This window comes from Streptopelia decaocto, assembly GCF_964273445.1.
Source record: "Streptopelia decaocto genome assembly, chromosome: 22".
NCBI lineage: Eukaryota > Metazoa > Chordata > Aves > Columbiformes > Columbidae > Streptopelia > Streptopelia decaocto.
This window is the reverse complement of record NC_138677.1, coordinates 3,746,828-3,772,487: the sequence shown is the minus strand read 5'-3', so window position 1 is coordinate 3,772,487 and position 25,660 is coordinate 3,746,828. Positions and strand designations below refer to the sequence as shown.

At 55.9% G+C, this 25,660-nt stretch overlaps 3 protein-coding genes across 3 annotated transcripts; all 3 read left to right on the top strand.

Annotated features, from left to right (window-relative positions):
- Positions 1-4,698: 4,698 nt before the first annotated feature.
- PRR29 (proline rich 29) lies at positions 4,699-6,997 on the top strand (the record flags this gene model as incomplete). The annotated part of the gene is made up of 4 exons (XM_082070963.1): positions 4,699-4,806; positions 6,025-6,200; positions 6,339-6,409; positions 6,966-6,997. The coding sequence occupies exons 1-4, from the start codon at positions 4,705-4,707 to the stop codon at positions 6,995-6,997; spliced, it is 381 nt and encodes a 126-aa protein (XP_081927089.1). The 5' UTR covers positions 4,699-4,704.
- Positions 6,998-8,354: 1,357 nt separating this feature from the next.
- On the top strand, positions 8,355-12,644 carry LOC309449051 (1-acyl-sn-glycerol-3-phosphate acyltransferase alpha-like; the record flags this gene model as incomplete). The annotated part of the gene is made up of 6 exons (XM_082070962.1): positions 8,355-8,539; positions 10,733-10,866; positions 11,525-11,700; positions 11,837-11,932; positions 12,166-12,238; positions 12,409-12,644. 6 exons carry the CDS (start codon positions 8,355-8,357, stop codon positions 12,642-12,644), a joined length of 900 nt encoding a protein of 299 aa, XP_081927088.1.
- Positions 12,645-12,670: 26 nt separating this feature from the next.
- On the top strand, positions 12,671-25,168 carry LOC309449050 (alpha-2-macroglobulin-like protein 1; the record flags this gene model as incomplete). The annotated part of the gene is made up of 22 exons (XM_082070961.1): positions 12,671-12,690; positions 14,182-14,256; positions 14,760-14,949; positions 15,253-15,409; positions 15,519-15,571; positions 16,016-16,036; positions 16,515-16,668; positions 17,143-17,227; positions 17,314-17,413; positions 17,825-17,939; positions 18,741-18,850; positions 18,996-19,160; positions 19,679-19,909; positions 20,630-20,687; positions 20,767-20,912; positions 21,593-21,730; positions 22,874-22,964; positions 23,080-23,161; positions 23,580-23,805; positions 23,882-24,011; positions 24,592-24,713; positions 25,151-25,168. The coding sequence occupies 22 exons, from the start codon at positions 12,671-12,673 to the stop codon at positions 25,166-25,168; spliced, it is 2,487 nt and encodes an 828-aa protein (XP_081927087.1).
- Positions 25,169-25,660: the final 492 nt, after the last annotated feature.

Genomic DNA, 25,660 nt, shown 5'->3' with positions numbered 1-25,660 from the left:
GCACAAAGGCAGGATGCTCCTTCAAGCTCTGCCCGCACAGGAGGCTCTGCTGGCCCCAGCACAGCAGGCAGTGCTGCCCATCCCATCCCATCCCATCCCATCCCATCCCATCCCATCCCATCCCATCCCATCCCATCCCATTCCGTCCTGTCCCATCCCGTCCCACCCCGTCCCGTCCTGTCCCGTCCCATCACATCCCGTCCCATCCCATTCCGTCCTGTCCCATCCCGTCCCGTCCTGTCCCGTCCCATCACATCCCGTCCCATCCCATCCCATCCCATCCCATCCCATCCCATCCCGTCCCGTCCCGTCCCGTCCCATGCCTTCCTATCCCACCTGCCCACCTCCTGGCTCTCCTGTTTGGGACACCTCTCTTGGCCTCTCATTGGCCTCTTTAGGGCCGTTGTTCCCTTTTGCAGCAGCAAGTGGTAAATAAATGAGGTCAAACTCCCTGCATTGCAAATCCTGGCCAGCCTGAGACCCCCCCAAACCCCTCTGGGCTCCTGCCTGGACCAGCACACGGTTATGCAATGGCGACAGTGGTGGGGTCAGTGGTTGCTGGCTGGAGGGGATGGGATAGGGGAGGAAACGGTCTCGTTGCACCAGGGGAGGTTGAGGTTGGATCTGGGGAACAATTTCTTCCCCAAAGGGCTGTTGGGCATTGGAACAGGCTGCCCAGGGCAGTGCTGGAGTCACCATCCCTGGAGGGCTGGACAGACGGACATGAGGTTCTCAGGACATGGGGCAGTGCCAGGGCTGGGGAACGGTTGGACTCTGTGATCTTGAGGATCTTTTCAAACCAAAATGATTCAATGATTCTATGATTACCCTCATGCATATTGCTCTGGGGTGACAGCAGAGCCATGCACGGCTGTGGATGATGGGGACTGGTGACTGGGGGGCTCCGTATTGACAGGTCCCCACAGGCCGCCCTCCAGCTACGGGCATTCCCATTAACCCAACACCAGCCCTGGGATTGCTGCTGGTGTGTGTCCATAATTACAAATGACTCAGCCCTTTCCAAAGCAAATGAAGTCACTCACAATTATCTTTTAGCAAGTAGCAAATGCTCATTTACCGAGGGCTGGAAATCACTAATTTTGTCACCTCCATCCCACCTTATGGCAAAGAAGTGGGGTGTCTCCAGCCCTCACCAACAACCTCTTGCTTTATTTTGGGCTCTGGGGAAGGAAACGGCCTGCAAAGGATAAGTCAGCATAAAAGGAGAGCATGGTGGCTGGATGATGGCTTGGGGCAGATGGGACTCAAAGCACCAGCAGCATGAGATCACCTGGAAGGAGAAAGTGGTACTTTTTGCAACCAGCTTTCACAGTGAGATGCTTCCACCTCCTGGTCCTCATGAACCCACCGAGCATCCCCGAGAGGTGTGCGGCTGTGTGTGACAGTGTGACACAGCACAGGGGACAGCAGCTGCCAAGCTGCCACTCCGTATCCGGGATTTGTCTTCATGTGCAACGACAAACTGGTTTCTGAACTGGTTTTTGATAACACTTAGGAGCCAGCAGTGATGATGGGGGGGATGTATTGCCTCAGTCGTGCTTACTTCATCTTCCTCGAGCCTTGGGCAAGGCTGCTGCCTCCTGCCTGTGTTTCCTCAGCTTGGGAATCTCTCTGGCTCTGATATGTCCCCAGGGCAGGGGGATGACACAAGGGTTTCACCATCACCTTGTTGCCCTCTCCCAGTTATCAGAGGGCAGCTCAGCGAGTTGTTGCTGCTGGGCCATATCAGCACAGCTCACCTGGGCTTGATGCATCACCATCCCAGTGTTCCCAGTCTTGTGGCCGACCATCAAGCCCCTAATGACCCTGCTCTGCTCCTCAACTAATTCCCCAGAGCTCGTTGCGTTGCATTATGAAGATCGGCTGATGGACCTGGGGGGTTCAGCTGAGAACAGGAGCTGAGGGGAGACCTTCTGATCTCTGAACTGCCTGAAAGGAGCTTGGAGCCAGGGGGGGTCGGGCTCTGCTCCCCAGGAACAAGCGCCAGGAGCAGAGGAAACGGCCTCAAGTTGCGCCAGGGGAGGTTGAGGTTGGATGTGGGGAACAATTTCTTCTCTCTGTGTGACAAATGTGCTGGGGAACTTAAAAAGGGACATGCCTGTGGTGACACACTGCCTGTCCCTGCCTGCAGCTGAGCCCCCAGCCTGTGCCCTGACCTGCAATGCTGCACAAGAGGCATCAGGGATGTGGGTTGCACCAGAGGGCAGCTAATAAAGCCCCAAAAGGGGTTGAGGGTGGCAGGGGGGACCTGGGGACATTCAGAGCAGGTCCCCTGGACCCCTTGTTGTCCTACTGCTGGCAGAAGGTTTCCTCACGCTGCTCAGCCCTTCGCCCCTTGAATCCTTCCCGCACACGAGAACAATATTAGCACCAGTGAGCCAGGCTCTGCCAGAAGCAGGGGGTAATCAGCAACAGTAATTAAATGTGCAAATAACGGGAATTTGGGAGTTACAACAAAAGGCAGAGGAACAATCTGGAGGGGCTTGGAGAAATTAGGAACACAGAGCAAAATCTAATCAAGCAGAAAATAGCCCGACTGGAGCCAACGCTGGAGGCAAAGGCAATGCTCCTCCCCTGTCATCTGGAGGGGTCTCTGGTGCTTTTTTGGGGGCAGGACAGGAGGTTTTGGGGAGATTTGTTCCCGCTGGCTGCAGGCTGGGTTCCTGGGAAGAATTCCCAGAACTGTGCTATGGGTGGATGGCAGATTTTGGACTTAATATTGATGAGGGAAAAAAAATAATCACCCAGAAGAGCAGTCTGGGGAAATGCACCGAGTGGAGGTGGAGGAAAGATACCTGAGGCCACTGGGAAGTTGGGCTGTTTGAGGGGAGAAAGTGGTTTTGCACTGCAATGAGTTTGCTCTGAGCAACCTGAGCTGGTGAAGATGTCCCTGCTCATGGCAGGGGTGGCACCGGCTGGGCTCTGAAAGTCCCTTCAACCCAAACTGTTCTGTGATTCTGTGGTCCTGGGGACACACTGCAGGAAAACCCAGCCCAGTGACGCTCCTCCCCGGCCAAACCACCAGGAGGGTTTGTTTCCCCCAGCAGCTATAGCAACGAGTCCTGTTACAGCTCTGCCTGCCCCAGCTATGGAGGTGGGGACAGCAGGGGATCCCCATGGGGCCTGGGGGGACACCCCAGCAGGGACCTACATCGTCCCCAACAGGGTAAGCCCCAGAGAGAAGCTCCCTGTCTGGATTTATGGGATAGACAGGGTGGGGACATGGGGAGAGTGGGTGGAGAGGGGGTCCGAGGTTGGGTTTTGGGGGGTCACTGGGATCTGGGGTAGCAAAGCCGCTCTGTGATGGGGCTCTTTGCAAAATGCCCCCCCGTCCCCCTTCCCTAAGAAGGCCGCGCTGCCAGAGCACTGAATTAAACCAAAAGTGGGAAATCCCTGAGGTTTTCCTTCTTTCCCCTCCTGCCTTTCAGCTCCCACCCGAGCGGTGTCCCCGTGGGGCTGTGCCGGTGTCCCCACAGCCGGTGATGATCCTGCAGCAGCTTCCCGGGGCCCCGGCTGCCCTGGCCCCCCCTGCCGGACCCCTGCACGTCCGGGGAGGTGCGTGATGGTAGATGTAGAGGTCAGCATTAAAACCAGCTTAACTTCACCCTTTTTCAGGGTGAGGGGCAGGCAGGGGGGCTGTGCCCACTCTGCAGCCTCGCAGGGCGGTGATTCCATGGCTGCTTTGCTCCATGGGATGAGATTTTAGGCGGTTTTACCCACCCTGAAGCGTGGGCTGGATTTGGCAACACCAGGACACTCCCGGGGAATGGTTTTGGGCTGTTCTTCTAAATCCCACTTCCATTCCCTTTACCAGCTTCGTAGCCCTTCTTCGAACTCCAATCTTGGATCTAATCTGATCTTGGAGGCAGCTCCTCGTGCAGGTTTGTGGGCATTTTGCAGGGGAACTTCACGCCTGCAGCAAATGGGGATGTTCTGATGGTGATGCAGAGCCAGACGCTGTGTTTCCCCTGCAGCCGGATTGCTCTCAGCAGCCGTGACACGGCTTGGGCATCCAGCCACGGGGACAGGGACACTGACCTGTACGTGCACGGCTGCTCCAGGTCCCAGCATTTTGTGCAGAGCATCCCCCACCTGCTCCTCTCCTGCACCCAGCTCCATAGGTGCTTGCGTCTGGCAGCGGAGATGGGAGCAGCCTCCACGGTCCAGCCACAGGTCCTGCCCTCTTGGGGGGTCTCTGAGCTCCCCCAGGTGGGACGTGGTGCAAAGCAGAGCTGACCCCACACGGTGACACCCCCAAAACACCGGCTCTACCAGCCGGTGCCAAGGCAGAGCTTGCCAAGCCGCCGAGCGCTGCCAGGACCACAGCGATTCTCCTCCGAATGGGCGGAAAGTCCAATGCCTCCAGCACCACTAATCACCTTTTGTGAGCAGCCTTCAGCAAGCCAGACCAGATGTTTAATCACATTTGCAAATAAGAAGAAGGCTGGAATAGGGCTATTTTAAAGCTTTATCCAAGCAAAATAATTTTTAAGTGCCACATGGGCCTTCCAAATTGGGGTGGGGGGAGTTTGGCTTCGTTCCCGTTGGTTGGGCATAGGGACAAGCCTTGGTGCTGCCAAGTGCCACCCCAGGCACTCATTCCACGGCTGCTGTTCTTGTGCCCTTGCTCTGATCCCTCTCTGACGCAGAACTCCTTACTTTCCAGCAGATTTAATCGATTTGATGATGATTCAAAACTCCCAAATGCACCAGGTGGTGATGAACAGGCTGGCTGTATCGGCGCTGACGTCCTTCGGGTTCGGGCCATCCCCAGCCGCTGCCCAGGTAAGGGTCAGAGATGCTGCATGGACAAAGAGACCAGGGGACCAAAAAGGACCAAAAAATTGGGTAAAGGGACCTTTCCAGAGCTGCGCAGGTGAGCGGGATGCTCATGTAGTGCTTTGGCACAGCCTGGGACCCATCCGGGCACAGAAGCTGGGTGGTCTCCACCCAGCTCACTCCAGGCTCTGCAGCTTCTTGGCATTTGGGGGCTCTTTGTGCTGGTTTGACTTCCCACTCTGTCAGCACAGGTTGTATCCAGGATGCTTGGAGATGATTTAGCCTGGCTGGGAAGAGCCAGGACCCTCCCTGTGGTTGGGGCAGCCGAGCGGCGAGGCTGAGCGCTGTTATCATGTCTCTGTGAGGGTTTTCATTTGAAAGTCCATCTCGAACCAAAAGCATATTAAACATTTCATCTCCCTGGTGGGGAAACAAACGCTGCTTTCTCGGTGGGAGCGAGAGCTGGGCTGTGGGCAGCTGCCTCGTTTGCTGCCAGCTGGCAAATCCAGCCACACACCCTCCGTGCTGCCCACCCAGTGCCCACCAGCTCACCGTGCTGGTCGAGACTGGAACCGGTCACATCTCAGCAGATGGGGCAAACGAGCAATGCCCAGCAGCATTTGCATAGAATTGGAGAATGGTTTGGGTTGAAGGGACCTTCCCAGCTCCCCAGTGCCCCCCCTGCCATGACAGGGACATCTTCACCAGCTCAGGGTGCTCAGAGCCCCGTCCAGCCTGGCCTGGGATGTCTCCAGGGATGGTTCAGCCACCACCTCTCTGGCCAACCTGGGCCAGGCTCTCACCACCCTCAGGGCCAACAATTCCGTCCTCATGTCCAGCCTGAATCTCCCCTCTTTGGTTTAAAACCATCACCCCTTGTCCTTTTGCAACAGACCCTGCTCAAAAGTCTGTCCCCATCTTTCTTCTTGGCTTCTTTAAGTACAGAAAAGCCACAATAACGTCTCCCCAGAGCCTTTTGAAGTCCTGGCTGTGGGACTGCCATCTCCCCGTGTCCCCAGCAGCTGGGTTCCCGTGCTGGATGACCATGGGGTTTGTGTGGGATGGAGCCCACCCAGCCGGACCAGAGCAGAGCCGCGCTGTGCTGGTGGCATCGCAGCCATTGCCCCCTGGGAACCTTCTCTCTGGTGCATTGGGGAGCAGCTCCCCATGGAGATGCTGCCAAAAGGGGCCCAGCACAACCTTGTATTTTGTTCCTCCCCGCAGGCGATGGCAATGCCTTTGCAGACCGCAGAGGAAGAGGAGGCTGTGGTTTTCCATCATCACTACATGCCCTATCCCAGTCCCGCTCCTGTCCTGCCGTGGCCGGTCCAGGTGCAGGATCGGGGACTGGTGGCTGTGCGGCACCTGGGCACAGGCTCGTTAGCTGAGGATGGGGAGGTGTAAGTAATGAGGGTACTGCTTTGTACCACCCAGCATGGTGCCCCCACGGCCCCTGGTGTAGCGGGACCTCCAGCCCAAGCTGGGACACAAGGAGCAACACCAGGTCAGCACTTACTTCTGTCCTTGCTCCCCTTCAGCAGTGCAGTGCCCCCCCCTCCACCTCCCAGCGCCACGGGGACCGTAGGAGCCAACGTTCCACCAGCGTCAGGTAATGACATGTTCTACCAATGTCCCTCAACAAGGGACGTCTTGCCCTCGGTTGTGCTCTCAAGGGTCTGGAGCACAAGTCTGATGGGTCAGAGGGACCTGGGGGGTTCAGCTGGAGAACAGAAGCTGAGGGGAGACCTTCTGATCTCTGAACTGCCTGAAAGGAGCTTGGAGCCAGGGGGGGTTGGGCTCTGCTCCCCAGGAACAAGCGCCAGGAGCAGAGGAAACGGCCTCAAGTTGCACCAGGGGAGGTTGAGGTTGGATGTGGGAACAATTTCTTCCCCAAAGGGCTGTGGGGCATTGGAACAGGCTGCCCAGGGCAGTGCTGGAGTCGCCATCCCTGGAGGGTTGGACAGACGGACATGAGGTTCTCAGGACATGGGGCAGTGCCAGGGGTGGGTTAACAGTTGGACTTGATGATCCTGAGGGTCTCTTCCAACCAAAATGATTCTATGCATCAACCAGGCAGCCCCCAGTCAAAGACTGAGCCTTCCCTGTCCCTCCCTCCATGCAATCCTGGGGGTGCACAACCTCCAGCTCCCCCTTTCTCTCCGCAGAGTACTATGACATGATGGCAGAGAGGCTGTGAGCTCCATGCTTCCCAAGATGGTTTCTCCTGCACATCCCAGCCCTCAACCCCAGAAGATCCTGCAGGTGCTGAGCATGGATGCTCCGTGATACCTATAAGTTTCGGGGTGTCACAAAGCCTGTCACCAATCCCCAGCTGACAGCATGACCCCAAACAGGGACAAGCTTTATCTCCATGCTCTGCAGGCTTGTTCCTGGTGACACCCCGATCCTGGCTGGACAATATGTCTCTGCTGAACCATGAGGACTCTGCAGCATGGGCTGTGTTGTGTGCCCATGGGCGGGTGCTGCCAGCCCAGGTGGCCCTGGTCTTCATTAATCCCTTCAGATCTCAAAGCAGCACATTGCCTGTAATTAATTTGCTTTGTTAAGAAAGCACCCTGCTGTTACTAATTAAGCATTTGTAATTATCAGACTGCTGGCTCATTGCCTGAATGCAGGGTTCCCTTTGAGCTGGGAGGGTAAAGGTGGGGTGTGAGCGTACAGAAAGATGGTAGCCAGGCAGTTGTATCTTAAATCCCCTCCTTCTGCCTCCAATGGGTATGAGTCCTGCCCTGTTTGTCTTCTGGGGTCCTAATGGAAAGGAGGTTTTATCCTTCCTGAGCCCAGGGCTGAGCTGTGCTCTGGCACAGGCAGCAAAACTCAGCCTGGCTCCTGTTGAAGCTGAAGGAGAAGCTCCAAATGTGGAGCAGAAGAGCTCTGTTGGGTTGCAGCATGAAGGCACATCTCCAGCAAGAAGGGAAGGAGACTGCCCAAAGCTGCGCTGAATTCGGTGGGAAACCAGGCTGGTGCACAAAGATTTCCACATCCATATGGACAGAAAAGGAAGAAGGAGGAGAGGAGTCATCAGGAGATGGGGTGGACAGGAAGGGTGGGCTCATGATATGTCCCAATTTTAGCTTGAATATGAGAATAAGGAGAGGAATGGGAGGATGAAGCAATGGGGATTGCCACACCCATGGTGGAAGCAACCCTTGGAGCCTTCTCTGAGTCACGCTAGTGGAACTGGGGCATCCTTCAGCTAGTGGCATGGAGACCATGGCACTCACCACCCTCAGGGGCAACAATTTCTTCCTTATGTCCAGGCTGAATCTCCTCTCCTCCTCTCCTTTAGTTTAAAACCATCACCCCTTGTCCTATCATGACAGACCCTGCTCAAAAGTCTGAGCCATCCTCAAGCTTCTGTACAGGGTGAGATGCACACAGCACCTTCCCCTGGACCAGCCCCAAACGCCCACGTGCTGCTCTGGGGACACACCTGAGTCACCTGCCGCGCTCCTCGGCATTCCCTGATCCACTCCTCCTGCTCCCAGGGACACGGGCTGAGGTCCCCAGCATCCTCCTGCCGGGGCAGCATGATGGACGTGGTCCTGCTCCACGGGCTACTGCTCCTCCTCCCTTTGGCAGCCCTGCTGCTTTACCGGTACAATGCCACCTTCCACTACTTCTGCAAGATGGCTTTCTTGCACTGCTGGCTCGTGGTCATGGCCACTGTCCTCTTCCCCTTGGCTCTCCTTCGGGGCCGCTCCGTGGAGAACATGAAGTGAGTATGGCCTGGGGATATTCTTCTGATATGGAGATGGCTGGGGCTTGGTTGTGATGGAAGAGCTCATGTGGTCTTGTGGACATGATGTCTCCTGCTCTGGGCATACCCACAGCGTGTTATGGCCAGTGGTTGAGCCTTGGGGCCACAGTGAAGGCTGTGGTCATGTCCATGTGGCAACGAAGGGTGCATCCTGTGCACCACACATCTTGTGGTGTGGTGAAGAGGTGCTGGACATGCCCCAGGACATGATGGAGATGGCAAGCTGGGTTGGGACTAGTGCTCGCTGGAAGATGAAGTGGCATAAAAGGGATGATTCCTGGCCATCGCAATGTTTGGGTCATCAGTTGGGTGGGTGATGGGGGTTTTGGCAAAGGTTGGAGACGTGCAAATTAGCAGATGCAAACGCACACCCATCGCTGTGTCCCTGTCAGGGCAGTCAGGTCTTGCCTAGCGGGAACCCTGGGGACCGCGCTTTGGCAGAGGGAGTTTGGGATGTCCCAGTGCCAGCAGCTGTTGGGGATGGCACCGTCATGTCCTGGCGAGTCATGTGCTGTCAGCTTTGCTCAGGGGTGGTGGAAGCTGAGATAACATCGCTGTGCAACGTGGGAGGAAGATCTGGTTGCTTTTCAAGGGCGTTGCAATCTTGTTGCTGGATTCCTGGGCATGATAGCATACCAGAAGGGATATAATTATGTCAGAGTGAAAAATGTCAGAGCCTGTGGTATTTACTGAGCTCAAGCCATCATGTATTTGTGCTGATGGATTTTGGGCCCTGAGCAGGAGTGTGGTCAGAGGTTTGATGTTATCAGTCCATGTGTAGCCTCTGTCACTCATCCTGTGCAGAAATGCTGTGCTCACGCTCCAGAGTTGCTCTGAGCCCTGGCACAAACGCTTCCAGCTTAGCGGAAATACCCAGTGTGATGCAGCGGTGACTCACGCTGCCTTATCTTGTCCCACCTCTGCCTTATCTTGTCCCACCGATACCTCGAAGCCATCCTCCCCCGGAGCAGCATGCACAGCTCCATCTCCTCCCCAGCCTCCAAATCCCAAAGCCTCCGGCTTGGAGCACATTCCTGTCGTTAGTCCTGGCTTTGGGGCATTGCCACAAGTGTTTTACTTCTCTGCAGACACAGGCATCTCTGGGCCTATGTCTCCAAGGAATGGGTGGTCTTCTGATACAACGGATCCTCTAAGCATCATTGTGCCTCCTTATCCTTCTGTGTTTGCTTCTGCTCTCTCCTCCCAAACTTCTCATCCCTATGTGGTGCTGAGCTCTTGCTGGCAGCCCTGTCCCCTGCCTTGTTCCCTGTGGGCTCCCTGGGACCAGTCACTGCCAGAGATGTGGACCCTGGCATAGGTGTTCTCTGTGCTGTAGGTTAGAGAGAGTCCCATTTCAACACCGAAAGCATATCAGCTTTTTATCTCCACTATGGGTGCTGCAATCCCCATTGCTCCATCCTCCCTCCATTCCTCTTGTTATTCTCATGCTGAGTGTCACCCTTCATCAGCACTGCCATCCTGATGTCACCCTTCCTGCCCAACCCTCCCTGGATGGTGACACCGCTTCTCCTTGTTCCTCCTTCCATCTGCACCGATGGAAAAACCTCCATCTCAGGTCCAGTGATGCTGTTCTTCGTGTTTTCCTCCAATGAATGAAGCTGAGTTGGTTTTCCCTTCCCTGCTCTCTTCCCCCTCCACCTGGAGCACGAAGCTTGATGCCCGCTCTGCAGGGACAGTGCCTGGAGACATCTGCATCCCTGTAGACTTGTCTGACTCAAGACTGTTCCTCTGCATGCCCATCTTTAATGCTTGATGACTTGCACCCTGGCTGTAGGTAGACATTCTATCCCCTCTCTTCTTGCTTTCCCATCACCCCTGGATATCAGAAAACCTGCTTCTTCTTTACGCACCAACTTGTGCTGCCTGCTCTTCTTCATCAGAAACTCCAATGTGGACAGCAGCTGGTTCCACCTCGAGGATGATTATGAGGACAGCTCTGAGCACAAATGTGCTTAGAAAAGCAAAGCATCACCGAGACTGAACACAGATCCACCTTGGGACAGACTATTTGCTCATGTAGACCAGATCTAGCCTGGCCCATCTTGCTCCCTAAGTGAATGTGAAGGGCTGTAAATCAAGCCGTGCCTCCTCTGTGTTGATGTGCTCCCCACGTGTGTCCCTCTGCCCTAGGCTCCTGCGTTTTGCCATCCGGCCCCTCAAACACTTGTATGGCATCAAGATGCAGGTGCGGGGCTCTGAGCATCTGAACACCAAGGAGCCCTATGTGATGGTTTGCAACCACCAGGCTACCATCGACCTCATGGGTACGTGCAAGGGATGGGAGAGTTATCGCTGCATGGACAACCATTGAGGTGCTGCAAGGGTGGAACAGGCTCACCCTGGGGGGTCCCAGTGGCACCAGCACCAGGATTTGTATGGGGCAGCATGGTAGGCATTGGCCAGAATAGCTGGTGGGACAGGATCTCAGGGCCTTGGAGAACAGGAGGCTGAGGGGAGACCTTATCGCTCTATAACTACATGAAAGGAGGTTGGAGCATGGAGAGTGTTGGTCTCTTCTCCTGAGTAGCAAGTGATAGGACAAGAGGAAACAGCCTCAAGTTGCACCAGGGAAGGTTCAGATTGGATATTGGGGAAAAAATTCTTAATGCAAAGTGTTATGAAGCATTGGAACAGGCTGCCCAGGGAAGTGGTGGAGTCTTCATCCCTGGAGACGTTTAAAAGGTGCATAGATGAGGTTCTTGGGGACATGGTTTAGTGCTAGAGTTAGGTTATGGTTGGACTTGATGATCTTTAGGGTCTCTTCCAACCAAAACAATTCAATGATTCTATGGTTATGGGTATGCTGCAGAGAGAGGGTTGGGACAATGGAAGATGATGCCAGGTCACTGCAGCCACAAGGCTTGTTGGTTCTGGGTGCCCCTGGGCAGGAATGGATCCTTTCCTCTCCCATCCATCCTCCAGGCATGGCGGAGTTCCTTCCTGACCGCTGCGTGCCCATCGCCAAGAAGGAGCTCGTCTACATGGGCATCGTGGGGTGGGCCTGCTGGCTCAGCGGCTTCATCTTCATCAACCGCTACAAAACAGAAGATGCGATCTCTGTCATCTCCCGGACAGCCAGGACCATTCGGCGTGAAAACGTAAGGGGAGCAGGCAGCAGGGGCGAGTCAGGAGCAAACACCAATGGGACAAGGGCGGCATGGGGAGGACTGACATACCAAGTGCTAGGGTGCCCTGGTCAAGGTCCTCAATCATGTTTCTCCCTGTTCCGTGCAGCTCCGAGTGTTGATTTTCCCTGAAGGCACCAGGAATGAGGACAAATCCATGCTGCCCTTCAAGCGTGGGGCTTTCCACTTGGCCGTGCAAGCACAGGTGAGGCCATCGTCCCCCTCCACCTGCCCTTGATGGAGTGGGGTGGGCATTCACCCTGGGGCAGCGGGATGGGGACACTAGGATGTTTTGGGGTCTGCAGTCCCCAGGGACAAGTGTTGTGCAGGACCCAGGGAGGGGACAGGGACCTCCTGAAGCAGGTACAGCAGGAGCTGGGGCCCCATCTGGGGATGGTGTCTATATGCAGAACACCCCTGATTCTCCATCTCCTACAGGTTCCCATTATCCCCATTGTGATCTCCCCGTACTGGGACTTCTTCAGCTCCAAGGATAAGAAATTCACATCTGGTAAGCTATGGACAAGAAGCCCCATTGCCAGAAGGGCTGGTGGTGGGGATGACACAAGTGGTGCTTGGAGGTCTCTTTGTGAGACATCAAGGTGTGGGGAGGCAGCTGGTGGTGGAAGATGCTGGTGGGTTCATCTAAGAGCATCTCTGGCCTTTCTCTTCTCTCTCCAGGGACGTGCACCATCCGAATCCTCCCCAGGGTAGAAACCCAGGGCCTGAGTCCCAAGGATGTCCCCCAGCTGACAGAGACTGTCCGCCAGGCCATGGCTGATGCCTTTGCCGAGATGTCTGCAGGTCACCGTGGGGACCATCATGCTGAGCAGCTCCCCCACTGCACCAGAGCCAGTGCTGGCAGGGGGACGAGAAGCCTTCAGTGTGACAAGGACACAAGCAGGGCCAGCAATTAGGCAGAGGGACTGAGCCCCTTGGGGACATGAGGGAGGTGGCACAACCGTAGGCTGGGCAATGCTGTCCCCTTGTCCCCCGTGGATGTGTCCACCATACTTGGTAGGTCCAGCAGGATGGTGCCCTGGTGCCGGGGAAGCAGAGCAGTGCAGGAGGGCACCAGGCAGCACCCTGCCTGCACACTGGGTAGCGGGGAGAGATGTGATGGGCAGGGTTTGGGGTTTACTGCACTATTTGAGGGTGGTAAAATGCTGGCCCAGGTTGGCCAGAGGTGGTGGATGAACCATCCCTGGAGACATCCCAGACTGGGCTGGACGGGGCTCTGAGCAACCTGAGCTGGTGAAGATGTCCCTGCTCATGGCAGGGGGGGCACTGGGGGAGCTGGGAAGGTCCCTCCCATCCCAGACTATTCTATGGTTCTATGATTTACCCCTGATGGTGTGACTGGCAGGTCCATGACCCATGGTCATGCTGGGTCACTTCTTCCAGAGGCTTCTGCAAGCTGGTGATGCTGTTCAGATGCAGTCACCTCTGGGGAGGGGTCCAGAGCACAGTGCGGGGGGGGACGGGAGGTCCAGGGTGTATTGCCATGTGGATAGAGCATCCTTCATGCTGATCTATGAGACAAAGGTGCAAGATTAAACAGTCCGTACCTGGTGGTGTGTGTGCATGGTGTCCTGCCTGCGCCTCGGGGGCTGAGGGCATCACGGGGAGGGGGTCCATCGCCTTATAGCCATGCAGGGTGCCTGTATCACTGCACATGAATGTGATGGTTTAAAACTAAAGGAGGGAGATTCAGGCTGGACCTGAGGAAGGAATTGTTGGCCCTGAGGGTGGTGAGAGCCTGGCCCAGGTACCCAGAGAGGTGGTAGATGAACCATCCCTGGAGACATCCCAGGCCAGGCTGGACGGGGCTCTGAGCAACCTGAGCTGGTGCAGATGTCCCTGCTCATGGCAGGGGTGGCACTAGGGGAGCTGGGAAAGCCCCTTCCAACCCAAACTATTCTATGATTCTATGAAACTGTGGCCAAAGAAGAGTGCAGTGCTCTGGTTTGGCATCGTTCCTGCTCTTGGGAGCAGCTGGCTCATTCTGAAGGAGATTCTGCAGAACTGTGGAAACTATCCCCCCAGGTGGATACCACTGGGCAAAAATATCAGCAACAGAGAAGTGGCTTCCCTTGAGTAACAACTGACTGGATTGGGAAATGTCAGGTGGAGATGGTTGAGGGCAGCATGCACATGGAGGATCTCATTTCCCAGGTGCCTCTTTATTCCCTTCCCTCCTGCCAGAGCTCCCTATGTGCAGCTCAGTCTCTCAGCTCCGAGCTGGCTTGGCGGTCCCAGCACCATGGGGTGTGGTTTGGCTGCCCAGCACCTTGAACTCAGCAAAGCTTGTTTTGGGTGGTTAAACATTGTCTGGCTGGATGGCTGGGTTCCAACCAGAGACCTCACTTGCTGCCAGTGGAGAGCTGGAAGCTTGAGAAGAAGAAGAAAACTCAGCACAGGGACTCTGGGACCGCGTTCTACTGGTCCTCCAAGCATGGGGTCTGCAGCTGCCCTGCCCTGCCTGCTGCTTTGCATCTTCTACCTCACAGCTGGAGCATCTGCAAAGCCGTAAGCCCTCTCCATGTCTGCCTGTGGGACGGTGATTGGTCTCAGTGACAACCTTCACTCTGACTACGGTCACTGCTCAGGGTGGAAATGCTTGGGGTGGTGGGTTGTCCCCATAGAGGACTTAACACTTGGGGTTGGGGTCTCTGGGCTGGTTTGGTATAGGTGCAACCTTGCACACAACGCAGTGGGTGAGCAGAGACTTCTCTCCCTCTGCAGAGTGACCCCTTGGCTGTTTCCCGAGGTGTTATGGTTGGACTCTATGATCTTGAAGGTCTTTTCCAACCAGAACGATTCTGTGACTCTGTGTTTAGGCAAAGAACTGTGCCCTGACCAGCATCCTTGGGCAGATTGGGGCAAAGCTGGGTGGTGTAGCCCTGCAAAGTACACCCAGGGCTGGGAAAAACCCAAGTTCCCCCCGGCTTGAGAGTCTGGAGCGGAGGGGAGCACTGGGATTTGGTGGTGGGTCCCTGCTCTCCTCCACTATCAAGGTGTCCCCTCCCCAGGCGCTACATGGTGCTTATTCCCTCTACGTTCTACTACCCGTACACGGGCAAAGTGCACATCCACCTCATGGACCTGGATGAGCCGGTGCGGGTGACCCTCCACCTGGCCAGCAGCCACCATGTCCCCAACATCACCCTGGAGGTGCAGGGCAGCGATATCCTCCAGCTGAACTGGCCCCGCTTCTCCAACGTGAGTCATGGCCCCATGGCAGGGCTGAGGACCTGGGGAAGGGGTGTCCATCTCCTACCCACCACCAGAGCTGCGCTGGGGGAACTGGGTGGGGACATGGGGTCCATCCTGGATGGGCAACAAGTGATCTGGAGAGTGGAAGGACATGGTGTGTATACAGAGACCTCGTGGGCTGTATCTGCATCATGTTCCCACCAACACCAGTCCCCTGGTGCCTTCATGGGGCAATGGGGTGCTGATGACTGAGGGCAGGTGTGGTGAATCACTGGCATCCAACCATTTCTGCTGTTTCCTTGGGGGCAGATTTCTCCCCCTCCTGAACAGAACAATGCATATCTTCACATCTCCATCGAGGGAGGTTCCCTGCAGGTCTCTGAGCAGAAGCAAGTTCTGGTGAGGTCCCTGGCGCCAGGGACCTTGGTGCAGACAGACAAGGATGTCTACAAGCCTGGACAAACAGGTGAGGGACAGGACTTGCTCGAAGAGCTCACAGGCTCTTGGAATGGAATCCCCCAATTTGGGTCCCAGGCCCTAGTGCTCACTCCTGCTCCTGCCTTTGCTCTCTGCAGTGAAAATTCGAATTGTGCGTTTGGATCCAAACTTAGCTCCTAGCAACAGGGAGGTGAGATGGGGTTGGGGCATGAGGTTGGGGGATGGAGGCGATGGGATCCCCACGTGCCCAAGATGATCAGTTGTGGCACCAGTGTCACTGCCTTCGGTGTCATGATGAGTGTGGGGAGGGAATCCCCCAAACACCGAAGGGACGTGGGGTGGGGACACACAGACCACCCTTCCCAGCACCCCCATCCTGAGCACCCAGGGTACAGCCCTTGGCTTTTGGTATTGGCACAGGAGATTAATTATTCCCTTGGCACCATCACTCTGCCTGTCTTATCTCACATGGAGCTTTTATGCAGCATTATAACACCCGCTGTTTTTAGGCTCCAGGTGCTAGGCAGTGCTGGCAGCCCCAGTCTCACAGCTAGTGCTGTTTGCACAATGCGGCATCGTTACTCAACCCTCTGTATTTGATCGTGCTAAATGCTTCCTCCCTCTTTCTTCGCAGATTCCCTTGGTGGCTGTGAAGGTGAGTTGTCACCCTTGTGCCAGTCCGCCAGCTCCCTCGGGAGCAGCAAAGGGCCCCAGCATGTGTGTGTGGTGCTGGGGACAAGGGAGCGGTGACAGGGACAACCCCAATGCAGTTACAAGGATGAGCAAGAAGGGGCTTGGGTTGCTTGTACACATTTCCAGTGTGCTGGGGATCAATTTGCTGTCCTGCAAGATGGGGGCACTGGCCAAACTGGAGAACCCCCTAAGCTCCCATTCCAGGCTGGAGGATCCCCCTGACAGCTCTGGCTGCTGTAGCCAGGCTGGAGCTCGGCTGACACAGCCTCGGGGGGGAGAATTTTCCTTCTGGAGAGGTAATGCCATGGGGCTGCTCTGAGTGCGATGGCAGAGCAAAACCTCTGCTTCTTGTGGGGATACACAGGGTGACTTGAGTCCTTGAGGCTGTCAGTCCACCACCACCACGCACCCGTCTTGATGCCACGTGTCCTTGTGTGCAGGATCCCAGCCGGAACAGCGTTGCAGAGTGGGAGGAGGTGACTCCGCGGCAGGGAATTGTGGACCTGTCCTTCTCACTGCCTGCGGAGACAGACCTGGGCACATATACCATCATGGTGGAGGAGAAGACACATTCCTTCAGCGTGGAGGGTTATGGTGCGTGGGGAAGAAAACTGGACTACACACAGGGTGTTTGGGAGTCATCACATGGGGTGGCAAGAAACTCCCAAAGGAAGAAATGGGCACAATCCCATTCAGTATTTTATCCTTTCTGTACTTCAAAGGGGCTGAGAAGAAAGATGGGGACAGAGTTTTGAGCAGAGCCTGTTGAGACAGGACAAGGGGTGATGGTTTGAAAGTAAAGGAGGGAGATTCAGGCTGGACATGAGGAAGGAATTGTTGTCCCTGAGGGTGGTGAGAGCCTGGCCCAGGTTGGCCAGAGAGGTGGTGGCTGAACCATCCCTGGAGACATCCCAGGCCAGGCTGGACGGGGCTCTGAGCAACCTGAGCTTGTGAAGATGTCCCTGCTCATGGCAGGGGGGCACTGGGGGAGCTGGGAAGGTCCCTTCAACCCAATTCATTCTGTCATTCCATGATTCTATCCCATTGCCCATTTGTCTCCCTGGCCAGGGATGCGCCGCTTTGAAGTGCTGATCCGGCTGCCCAACGTTGTGACGGTGAAGGACGAGAAGATCCCGCTGGACGTCTGTGGGCGGTGAGCTGGAGAGCTGCCCCAGCAGCAAGGCTGGCTGCTCCCCAACAGCCTCCCCATACCCTCCCCTTCCTGCTCCCTCCCAACAGGTATCCATCTGGTAAACCTTTCCGAGGAAAGGCTAAGGGCAAGTTGTGCCAGTCCCACAGCTGGTTTGTTATGGAGATCTGTGCGGAGTTTAGGGGCCAGGTGAGGGCAGCAGAAGCAGAAGGCGGCACATGGTTAGTGGTCCTGGAAATGTTTCTTCCTCTTGGGGTGCTTGGGCTGATGATGGCTGGGTGCATCATTCAGGCATCAGCAGGTGACCCAGCTCTTGTGTGAAAGTGCTACAAACCCAGAGTTATCCCAAAGAGGGCAGAGGAGCCGAGCGGGGACTCTTGGGGTCATCCTCAGGTCAGGGAGGACAGGAATGGGACAATCAGCTGCATGGCAGAGCACGGTACCAGCCTTGGGAGGGACAAGTTTGCAGGATCCAAGAGTTGCAGGGCAGGATGGAGGGAGGCAGCAGCAGTGGGGTGAGTGGGACCCCAATGATGACAGCAGATGACACTCAAGGGCCTTGCCATGGGGCTGATACCAATGTGGATGACTTTCCTTCAGACGGGGAAGAATGGCTGCTTCTCTACCGAGATCCCGGCGGCTTCCTTCAACCTGACCGACTTCAACTACAAGAACTGGCTCAACGCCAAGGCGTTGCTGATAGAGAAGGGCTCTGGTGAGCACAGCTGTGCCAACAACCCCTGGAGGATGTGGCACAGCCGTTCTGCTTGGGTGTCCCCAGGGTCTCTCTCCTTCCCATCCACAAGCACCAGCCGCTCTGTGCCCTTACTTGCTTTGGTGTCATTTTTTCCTCTACCTCTGACTGCTGGAGCAATCCCTTAGGTCCTGAAGGCTGATCAGGAGTTTCTTTCCCTTCCAACATCCCACCCCAGGATATCGCTCCATCTTCCCCATCTTCTGCTACTCTGAGACTAGTTAGTGTGCTTGATGAGTGCCTGGAGAGCTACCAGGGTGATTGTGTTTCTCTTATTGGGTCTTTCTGTCTTTAAATCCAGTTATAAATAGTTACTATCTGCCTGGGGATCTTGTTCAGCACATCCTTAGGGACACATAAAAAGCACAGTGCAACTGTGAGTGTCAGATCCTCAGCCTCTCCTATTTGCTTGCAGCCATTAAAAGGGATGTTTTGGGGGTATATCTGGGTGTTTTGGTAGCATATAGATCTTAGCTGAGCATGCTCCTGCTCATACTACAGCTCCCGTCACACCTGAGGACTATTTTTTTGGTCTTTGTTGCCTAACAAGTGTGGTTTTGTGCTCTGCAAACTTGGCCCATCGCCTCTGGACTGGGTCTATGCACCAGCATGGTCTGGTAGGGATGGGATGGGATGGGATGGGATGGGATGGGATGGGATGGGATGGGATGGGATGGGATGGGATGGGATGGGATGGGATTGAAGAGCAGGCACCAGGACAAACTGCTGAGTGTCCCTCTCATCTCCCACTCTTCTCTGCAGGCATGCGGCATGCAGCCACCAAAAATTGCATGGTTATGTATGAAACGGTCGCGATCACCTTTGAAAACAAAGAAAAATTCTACAAGCCTGGGATCCCCTACACTGGGATGGTAATGGGGGAGTCCCTGCACCCCACAGGGCTCCCCTTGTACTCTGCTGTGCCCAATCCTGCTCGCCTTGACCTCCCACCCCTCCCCTCTTCCCCATGGATGATGATGCCCAGCCCAGGGCATCTCCCCTTCTCTCCCATTGCAGATGCTGCTGAAGGGAACCAACGGCTCTGTCCTGAAGGAGACGGAGCTCCTGCTTGTAGTTAAAGCTGGAGGAGAAAAGAAAAATAAAACCCTGGTTACAGATGGATTGGGGAGAGCCTTCTTCGAGCTGGACACCTCTGGTTGGAACAATGAGGTCGTGATGCATGTAAGTGACCCGTGTCCCACACCCTCCAGGTATCCTGGATTTAGTAAATATCACGGACATTTTCTTACACAAAATCTTCCAGCGTCCCCTTGACCCTGTTTGGTCCTTTTGCACCCACAGCATCCTGTGATAAGGAGCTCTGTGTATTTATTAGCCCCGTTCAGTACCTCGATTGCCCATCAGACCCAACACACCCAGCACCCTCCCTGCTCCTCCTGCACTGGGAAAAGGGGCTGCTCTCACTTTTGATGCATTCTGCACCTTCTTCCTCCAATTCCCTGTCTCTGCCTTATTGTTTTTGTACTTCACTGCTGAATTTCAAGATCCTTCAGGCCCCGTTATGGCATGCAGCTCCATTTTTTGCTTGCTGAGCACATCTGGATCGCGTTTCTTGGCTCCTGCAGGGATGTCGCAGCAAAGCATGTGGCAGTTTCTGCTGCAGCGTGGTTTTCCACCCTGACTGTGCTCTGCTGCTGAGCTGATCTTTGCTGTTGAGAACCTTGATTTCCACCCCTCAGGGTGAGCTCAAGGATGACTCTGCAGCCTCGGAGCAAGAAGACAAGTATCCCGAATATCAAACTGTCATTCGCTACCTGTATCCCTTCTCTGTGGACAGCAAAAGTTTCATGAAGATCCGCAGGTTGAAGAATAAGCTGCCCTGTGACCAGCCCCAGAAGTTCTGGGTGGATTACTTGCTTGATGAGAAAGAGTTGGGGATCAAGCGGCAGAGCCTGGACATGGTCTTCCTGGTGAGCTTCATCTGGGGAGAGACAGGAGATTGCATGAAGGGCAGAGCTCAGGGGAGGGAATGAGCCTGTCCAGGGTATGGGTTAAGCTTTCCCCTTCAGCAGAAGCCATTTCCATCCAGCCCTGGGCAAGTACTCCTGGGTTCAGGACTCAGGGATGGATCCCAGAGCTGTCAGGTCATGGGGCACCACTTCCATCCCTCCTGCAGGATGCAGTTCTGATAGTCTGTCCCTGAGCATCCTCCATGGCCTCCTCTCATTTCCTTGTGCCCATTCTCCACTCAGCATTGGTTTCGTTGTTCCCATCTCTGGGGTGTGGGAACCAAGGTCTGGAGCATCTTTCTGATGAGGAAAGGCTGAGAGAGATGGGGGTGTTCAGCTGGAGAAAAGATGCTGAGAGGGATTTTATTGATGCTGATAAGTATCCCAGGGTGTGTGTCAGAGGATGGAACAGACTCTGTTCAGTGGTGCCCAGCACCAGGGTGAGGGGCAACGGGCACAGACTGAAGCACAGGAGGCTCCATCTGAACACGAGGAGAAACTTCTTTCATTTGCAGTGCCAGAGCCTGGCCCAGGCTGCCCAGAACGGGTGTGGAGTCTCCTTCTCTGAGACATTCAAACCCCCTGGACCCACCTGCGTGAGCAGGGCTGGGCTGGGGGATCCCCAGAGGTCCCTTCCAACCCATATCATTCTCTGTGATTCTGTGATCTCCCCCTCTGCAGGTTCTGGCCAAGGGAACCATCGTCACCGTCCTCAGGAAAGAGCTGCCCGCAGAGGCTGGTAGGTCCTGTTACATGGGCTGTGCAGGGCTCTGGTCTCCATGCCTGGTCCTCATCTCCCCTCCTGTCCCATGGCTCAGAGTTGAGAGGTTCCTTCTCCCTGGAGTTGCCCATCGGTCTCAAGCTGGCACCCGCAGCCAAGGTGCTGGGCTACGTGCTGCTGCCCAATGGTGAGATGGTGGCTGACAGCACCGGGTTCAAGGTGGACAAGTGCTTCCCCAGCAAGGTGAGCAGAGGCTGCTGGAGTCGGGGGAGTTGCTGCCAGGCTCAGGTGGGACATGAGGATGGAATTGTTGTCCCCGAGGGTGGTGAGAGCCTGGCCCAGGTTGGCCAGAGAGGTGGTGGCTGAACCATCCCTGGAGACATCCCAGGCCAGGCTGGACGGGGCTCTGAGCACCCTGAGCTGGTGAAGATGTCCCTGCTCATGGCAGGGGGGGCACTGGAGGAGCTTTTAAGTCTCTTCCAAGCCAAGCTATTTTGTGATTCTCTGATCCCCTGCAACTGGCTGCTCCCAGACTCTCCATTCAGGGAGGGTTTTTCTTCCTCTGGCCTTCTTGTTGCTGCTGTGAATCATCTCCTGGCTGTGATCTCAGTCCTCACTCTCCTTCCTCCACTGACATTTGGAGTCAGGCTGGAGCACAGAGGTCCTTCCTGGCACCAGCTCCCCTCTCCCCTATCCCAAAGGCTTCGCCTCTCTGTTTCTTCACCCAGAGGGTGCTAGAGCATTTGAACAGGCTCCCCAGGGAGGTGTCACGGCTCCAAGCCTGACAGTGCTCAAGAATTGATTGAACAACACCCTCAGACGCACGGTGTGAACTTTGGGGTTGTCCTGTGCAGGGACAGGAGTTGGACTCAATGATCCTTGTTGATCCCTTCCAACTCAGGACATTCTCTGATTCTCTCCAGGTCAATCTGTCCTTCTCGGAGCAGAGGGCTCTGGTGGGCTCCCAGCTCCTTCTGAAGGTGCAGGCTGCCCCGGGCTCACTGTGTGCTGTCTATGCCATGGATGAACATGGTCCCAAGGGCACGATCAACCCCGACATGGTGAGTCTGGAGTAACCTCAGTGCTGGGCTGGTCCTTTTCCATGAGGAGCCCTTCACAAGGGACTCACTGCTGGGATATGGGGACAGCAGCTTCTTTCCACTGTCACCCATTTTAGGGGAGGACGGTAGGGACTTTGTGGGAGCTGGGTGTCTGGGAGCCCCCACTGAGCCCCTGCCACCCATGGACTTTGGGGCTTTGCAGGGGAGATGGTGCTTTGCTGAGTGGGGGGTTGAGCTGCAGAATCACTCTGTGGTGCCTCCTGGGGTGGAAATCTTGAAAACAGAATGTGGGTGGTGAGAAGCTCTAGGGGAGGAGAGGAGATGGGGCAGGGACGGGTCCCTCTGGAGGGGCAGGCAGCATCACCTGCAGAAGCTACAGGGTGATGCCAGAGACATACGGGGTTGGATCTGGGCCAGGAGCATCTCATGTCTTTCTCACTTGAAGTTCACCATTTGGTTTAGGTCTACGAATTCATCCCGACGCCTTCTAAAGCCAGCTATTATTTTCAAGAATATGGTTTACCTGCCTGTGGGACAGGGTTTCCTGAAGTAATGTCACAACTTCCAGCCCTTAACTGTTTTGACGTGCCAGGGAGAGGCTGGAGAAATTGCCGCCGCAGCCTGTGGCGCAGGGAGGTGCCGGCGCCCAAGCCCAACCCCAGTACCTTCAACCTGCTAGAGGTACGAGCCCTCCAGCCTTCCCTCATCCTCCTCTTCCTCCCATGAAGGATTACTCAAGGCGCTGGGGGCACCCACATCTGTGCTCTTACACCCCTCCCCAATAACATTTCCTGCCCCTCTCTTTGCCAGCCCAGGACAGACATGTGAAATGCATTCATCAGTCCAGGCACAGTGGTGTTTCTGCTCTTCCCATCACAAATCTGGGCTTGGAGTAAATAACGTAGATTGACCGGGCATTGCTCTGCTTTTTTGGGGGGCGTATATTCCCCACTAGCAGCGAACCCAAGGGAGCTGAGGGGGCAGAGCAGCTTTCCCTGGCACAGATATTCCTCTCCTGTGCTCCTGGATTGGGGGTCCTGATCTTTGGGAGCTCTGTTTCGTGCTTCAGAGAGGGTTGGAAAGGAGTTTGGGTGTCTCTGGGCTTCAGCGTGGTGCTGTTCTCTCTCACACGTCACGTTGCAGGACGCAGGTTTGAGAGCCGTCACCAACGCTCGGCTGGGCTGTAAAGTGTACATGCGGCTCGATGTAGATGACAGCTTTCCGTACTCCCAAGGCAAGTGAAAAGGGTCTCTAACAGCTTTTGTGGTGGCTGCAGAAGGACAGGTGGGGACACCCTGCCCCTTCCCATCCCTTCTGGCAGCACGTTCAACTCGTGCCACTGTTTGCAGAAAGAAAACCGAGGGATGAGCGGGACACAGGGATGCAGACGGATTTCTTGGGGACGTGGCTGTGGGAACTGGTCCCTGTGGGGTGAGTAAAGAGCCCCAGCATCCCTAAAGCCAAGGGGCTGCCCTTTTGCAGTGCCCAGACCTCTGCTTCGGTGTCCACGTATCCACGAGTGACACTGAGACATGTCCAGCCCCTGATCTAGTTGAAGATGTCCCTGCTCATGGCAAGGGGTTGGACTAGATGAGCTTTGAAGGTCACTTCCAACCCAAACTACTCTATGATTTCCTTGGACCTCAGCACCAATCCTGTGACAGATTGGGGCAGATTGAGTCCAGGAGGGAGGGCATGCTGTAACAGATAAGAGATGGTACCTCTGCCCATCGCCAAGCATGTGATGGCCACTGACGATCCCCAAGACTTAGAGGATGGGGGTTGGCATGTTCCTTTTGCTGGCTCTGCCCATCAGACCAAGCCTGCAAGGTCCATCCATCTTTTGCAGGGAGGGCGGCTCTGCGGAGCTGACGGTGACAGTACCTGATGCCATCACCAAGTGGGAAGCCGGGATGTTCTGCATGTCCCCGCAGGGCTTGGGGCTGGCCCCAGCCACCACGCTCACGGCCTTCAAGCCCTTCTTTGTGGAGCTGGCCCTGCCCTACACTGTGGTCCGCCACGAAGCCTTCACCCTCGTGGCCACCGTCTTCAACTACCTGCGGCAGTGCCTGCAGGTGAGTGGGACTGGGGAGGGGGCCCTGGGACGGGGGTCTGGCGGGGGCTCATGGAGCTGTGACCATGGTTCGGCAGGTCCGGGTGACACTGGTGGAGTCGGTGGAGCTGGAGGTGTTGGCAGGCATGGACCAGGAGCCACACACAGGCTGCGTCTGCACGGATGAAGAGAGGACCTTCCAGTGGAACGTGCGAGCCACCAGCCTGGGTACAGAAGGAACAGCAAAGGGCTGGGGCAGGGGGAGAGCCCAGCAGTGGGAGTCCTTGCAAAACTCTTCTTTGTCACTGCTTTTCTGATCCTTTCCTCCCCCATCCCAGCTCCCTCTCACAGAATGACAGGGTGGTTGGGGTTGGAGGGACCTCTGTAGATCCCCAGCCCAGCCCTGCTCACGCAGGGTCACAGAGCAGATCACACAGTGTCAGTCCAGGCGGGTTTGAATGTCTCAGAGAAGGAGACTCCACACCTGCTCTGGGCAGCCTGGGCCAGGCTCTGGCACCGCAAAGGAAAGAAGTTTCTCCTCATGTTCAGGTGGAACCTCCTGTGTCTCTACCTGTTGCCCCTCACCCTGGCGCTGGGCACCACTGAACAGAGTCAGGTCCATCCTCTTGACACCCACCCACACCTCTTTGCCTTCTCCACTCTCCAGCCTCTTCCCTCCATTTCCCAGTCCTGTTGCACCCATTGCACCCTCCTCCTCCTCCTCCTTTCCCAGCTCCCCGGGATGGCTCTGAGCTGGAGCCAGCCCCTGGAGCAATGTCACAGTGATGTCCCCCATCTGAATGCATAGGGAAGATGAACGTCACTGTCACCGCCGAGGCCCTGAGCTCTGACGAGCTCTGCAGCACCCAGATGCCCACGGTGTCAGCCCAGGAGCATGTGGACACTGAGACAAAACTCCTGATGGTGCAGGTGAGCAGAGCAAGGTTCTGGAAGAGGTTCTGCACCCAAAGGAGTTGTCCCTAGAGCAGACCACCTCCCTGTCCCTCAGCCAGGCTGGATGGTGCCAGTGGTGCTGCAAGGTGCAGGAGAGCATCAGCACCCAGAGCAAGGGGAGAGACTGTGTCCCTGCTTGGGTACCACTGGTGGGACAGTGTCTTCCCTTCCCTTTTGGGGTGAGATTGGTAGATTTGAGGCTGCTGGCTGTGCAATGTTCAGTTTGCTGCCCTCATCACAGTGTGCATGGAGATGCTCCAAGGACAGCCCTGGGTTCTCCTGGGCCATCAGAGCTGCTGGTGGGAACAGGGTCCAGGTGGGGTGTGTGTTGGCAGGGGGGACATTTCTGGGACAGAGAGAGGCAGGCTGATTCTGGGCATGGCCTCACACATGCTGTATTCCTGGTTTTAAAGGCTCCAAAAGTGATGTGAAGGAAAATTGCAGCTGCCTGGCTGTCCCTCTGCTCCTGACCCCACCAGACAGCCATGGTCTAGAGAACTGGCACCTCTCCCTGTTCCTATCACTTCATTCCCTTCACCTGACCCGGAAGGAACCTGCAGCAACACGGCTGAGACGAGGACTCCAAACCCCATCCTGCTCTCCAGCAGCCCTGCCAGCCCATGAGGACCAAGGGCTGCCTGGGAGCAGCTGCTTTTCTGCCCAAGCGGTCGTGATTTCCCTTGAACCAATGCCAGTGTGACCCCTCAGAGAGGGGACCAGGGCAGGTGAGCTGACCCCCGGCTGACAAAAAGCCTCTGGAGATCAATGTAAGCCTGATGGCCGGGGATGGAGACGATGCTCAGAGCTGACCCAAGCACAGCCAGGCTGACCCCTGCTCTGCCAGCCTGAAAAATAAAGAAAAATGCAAGTGGAATAAGTGAAGTGGAAACAAAAAAGTGTCCTTTTTGCATGCAAGTTTCCTT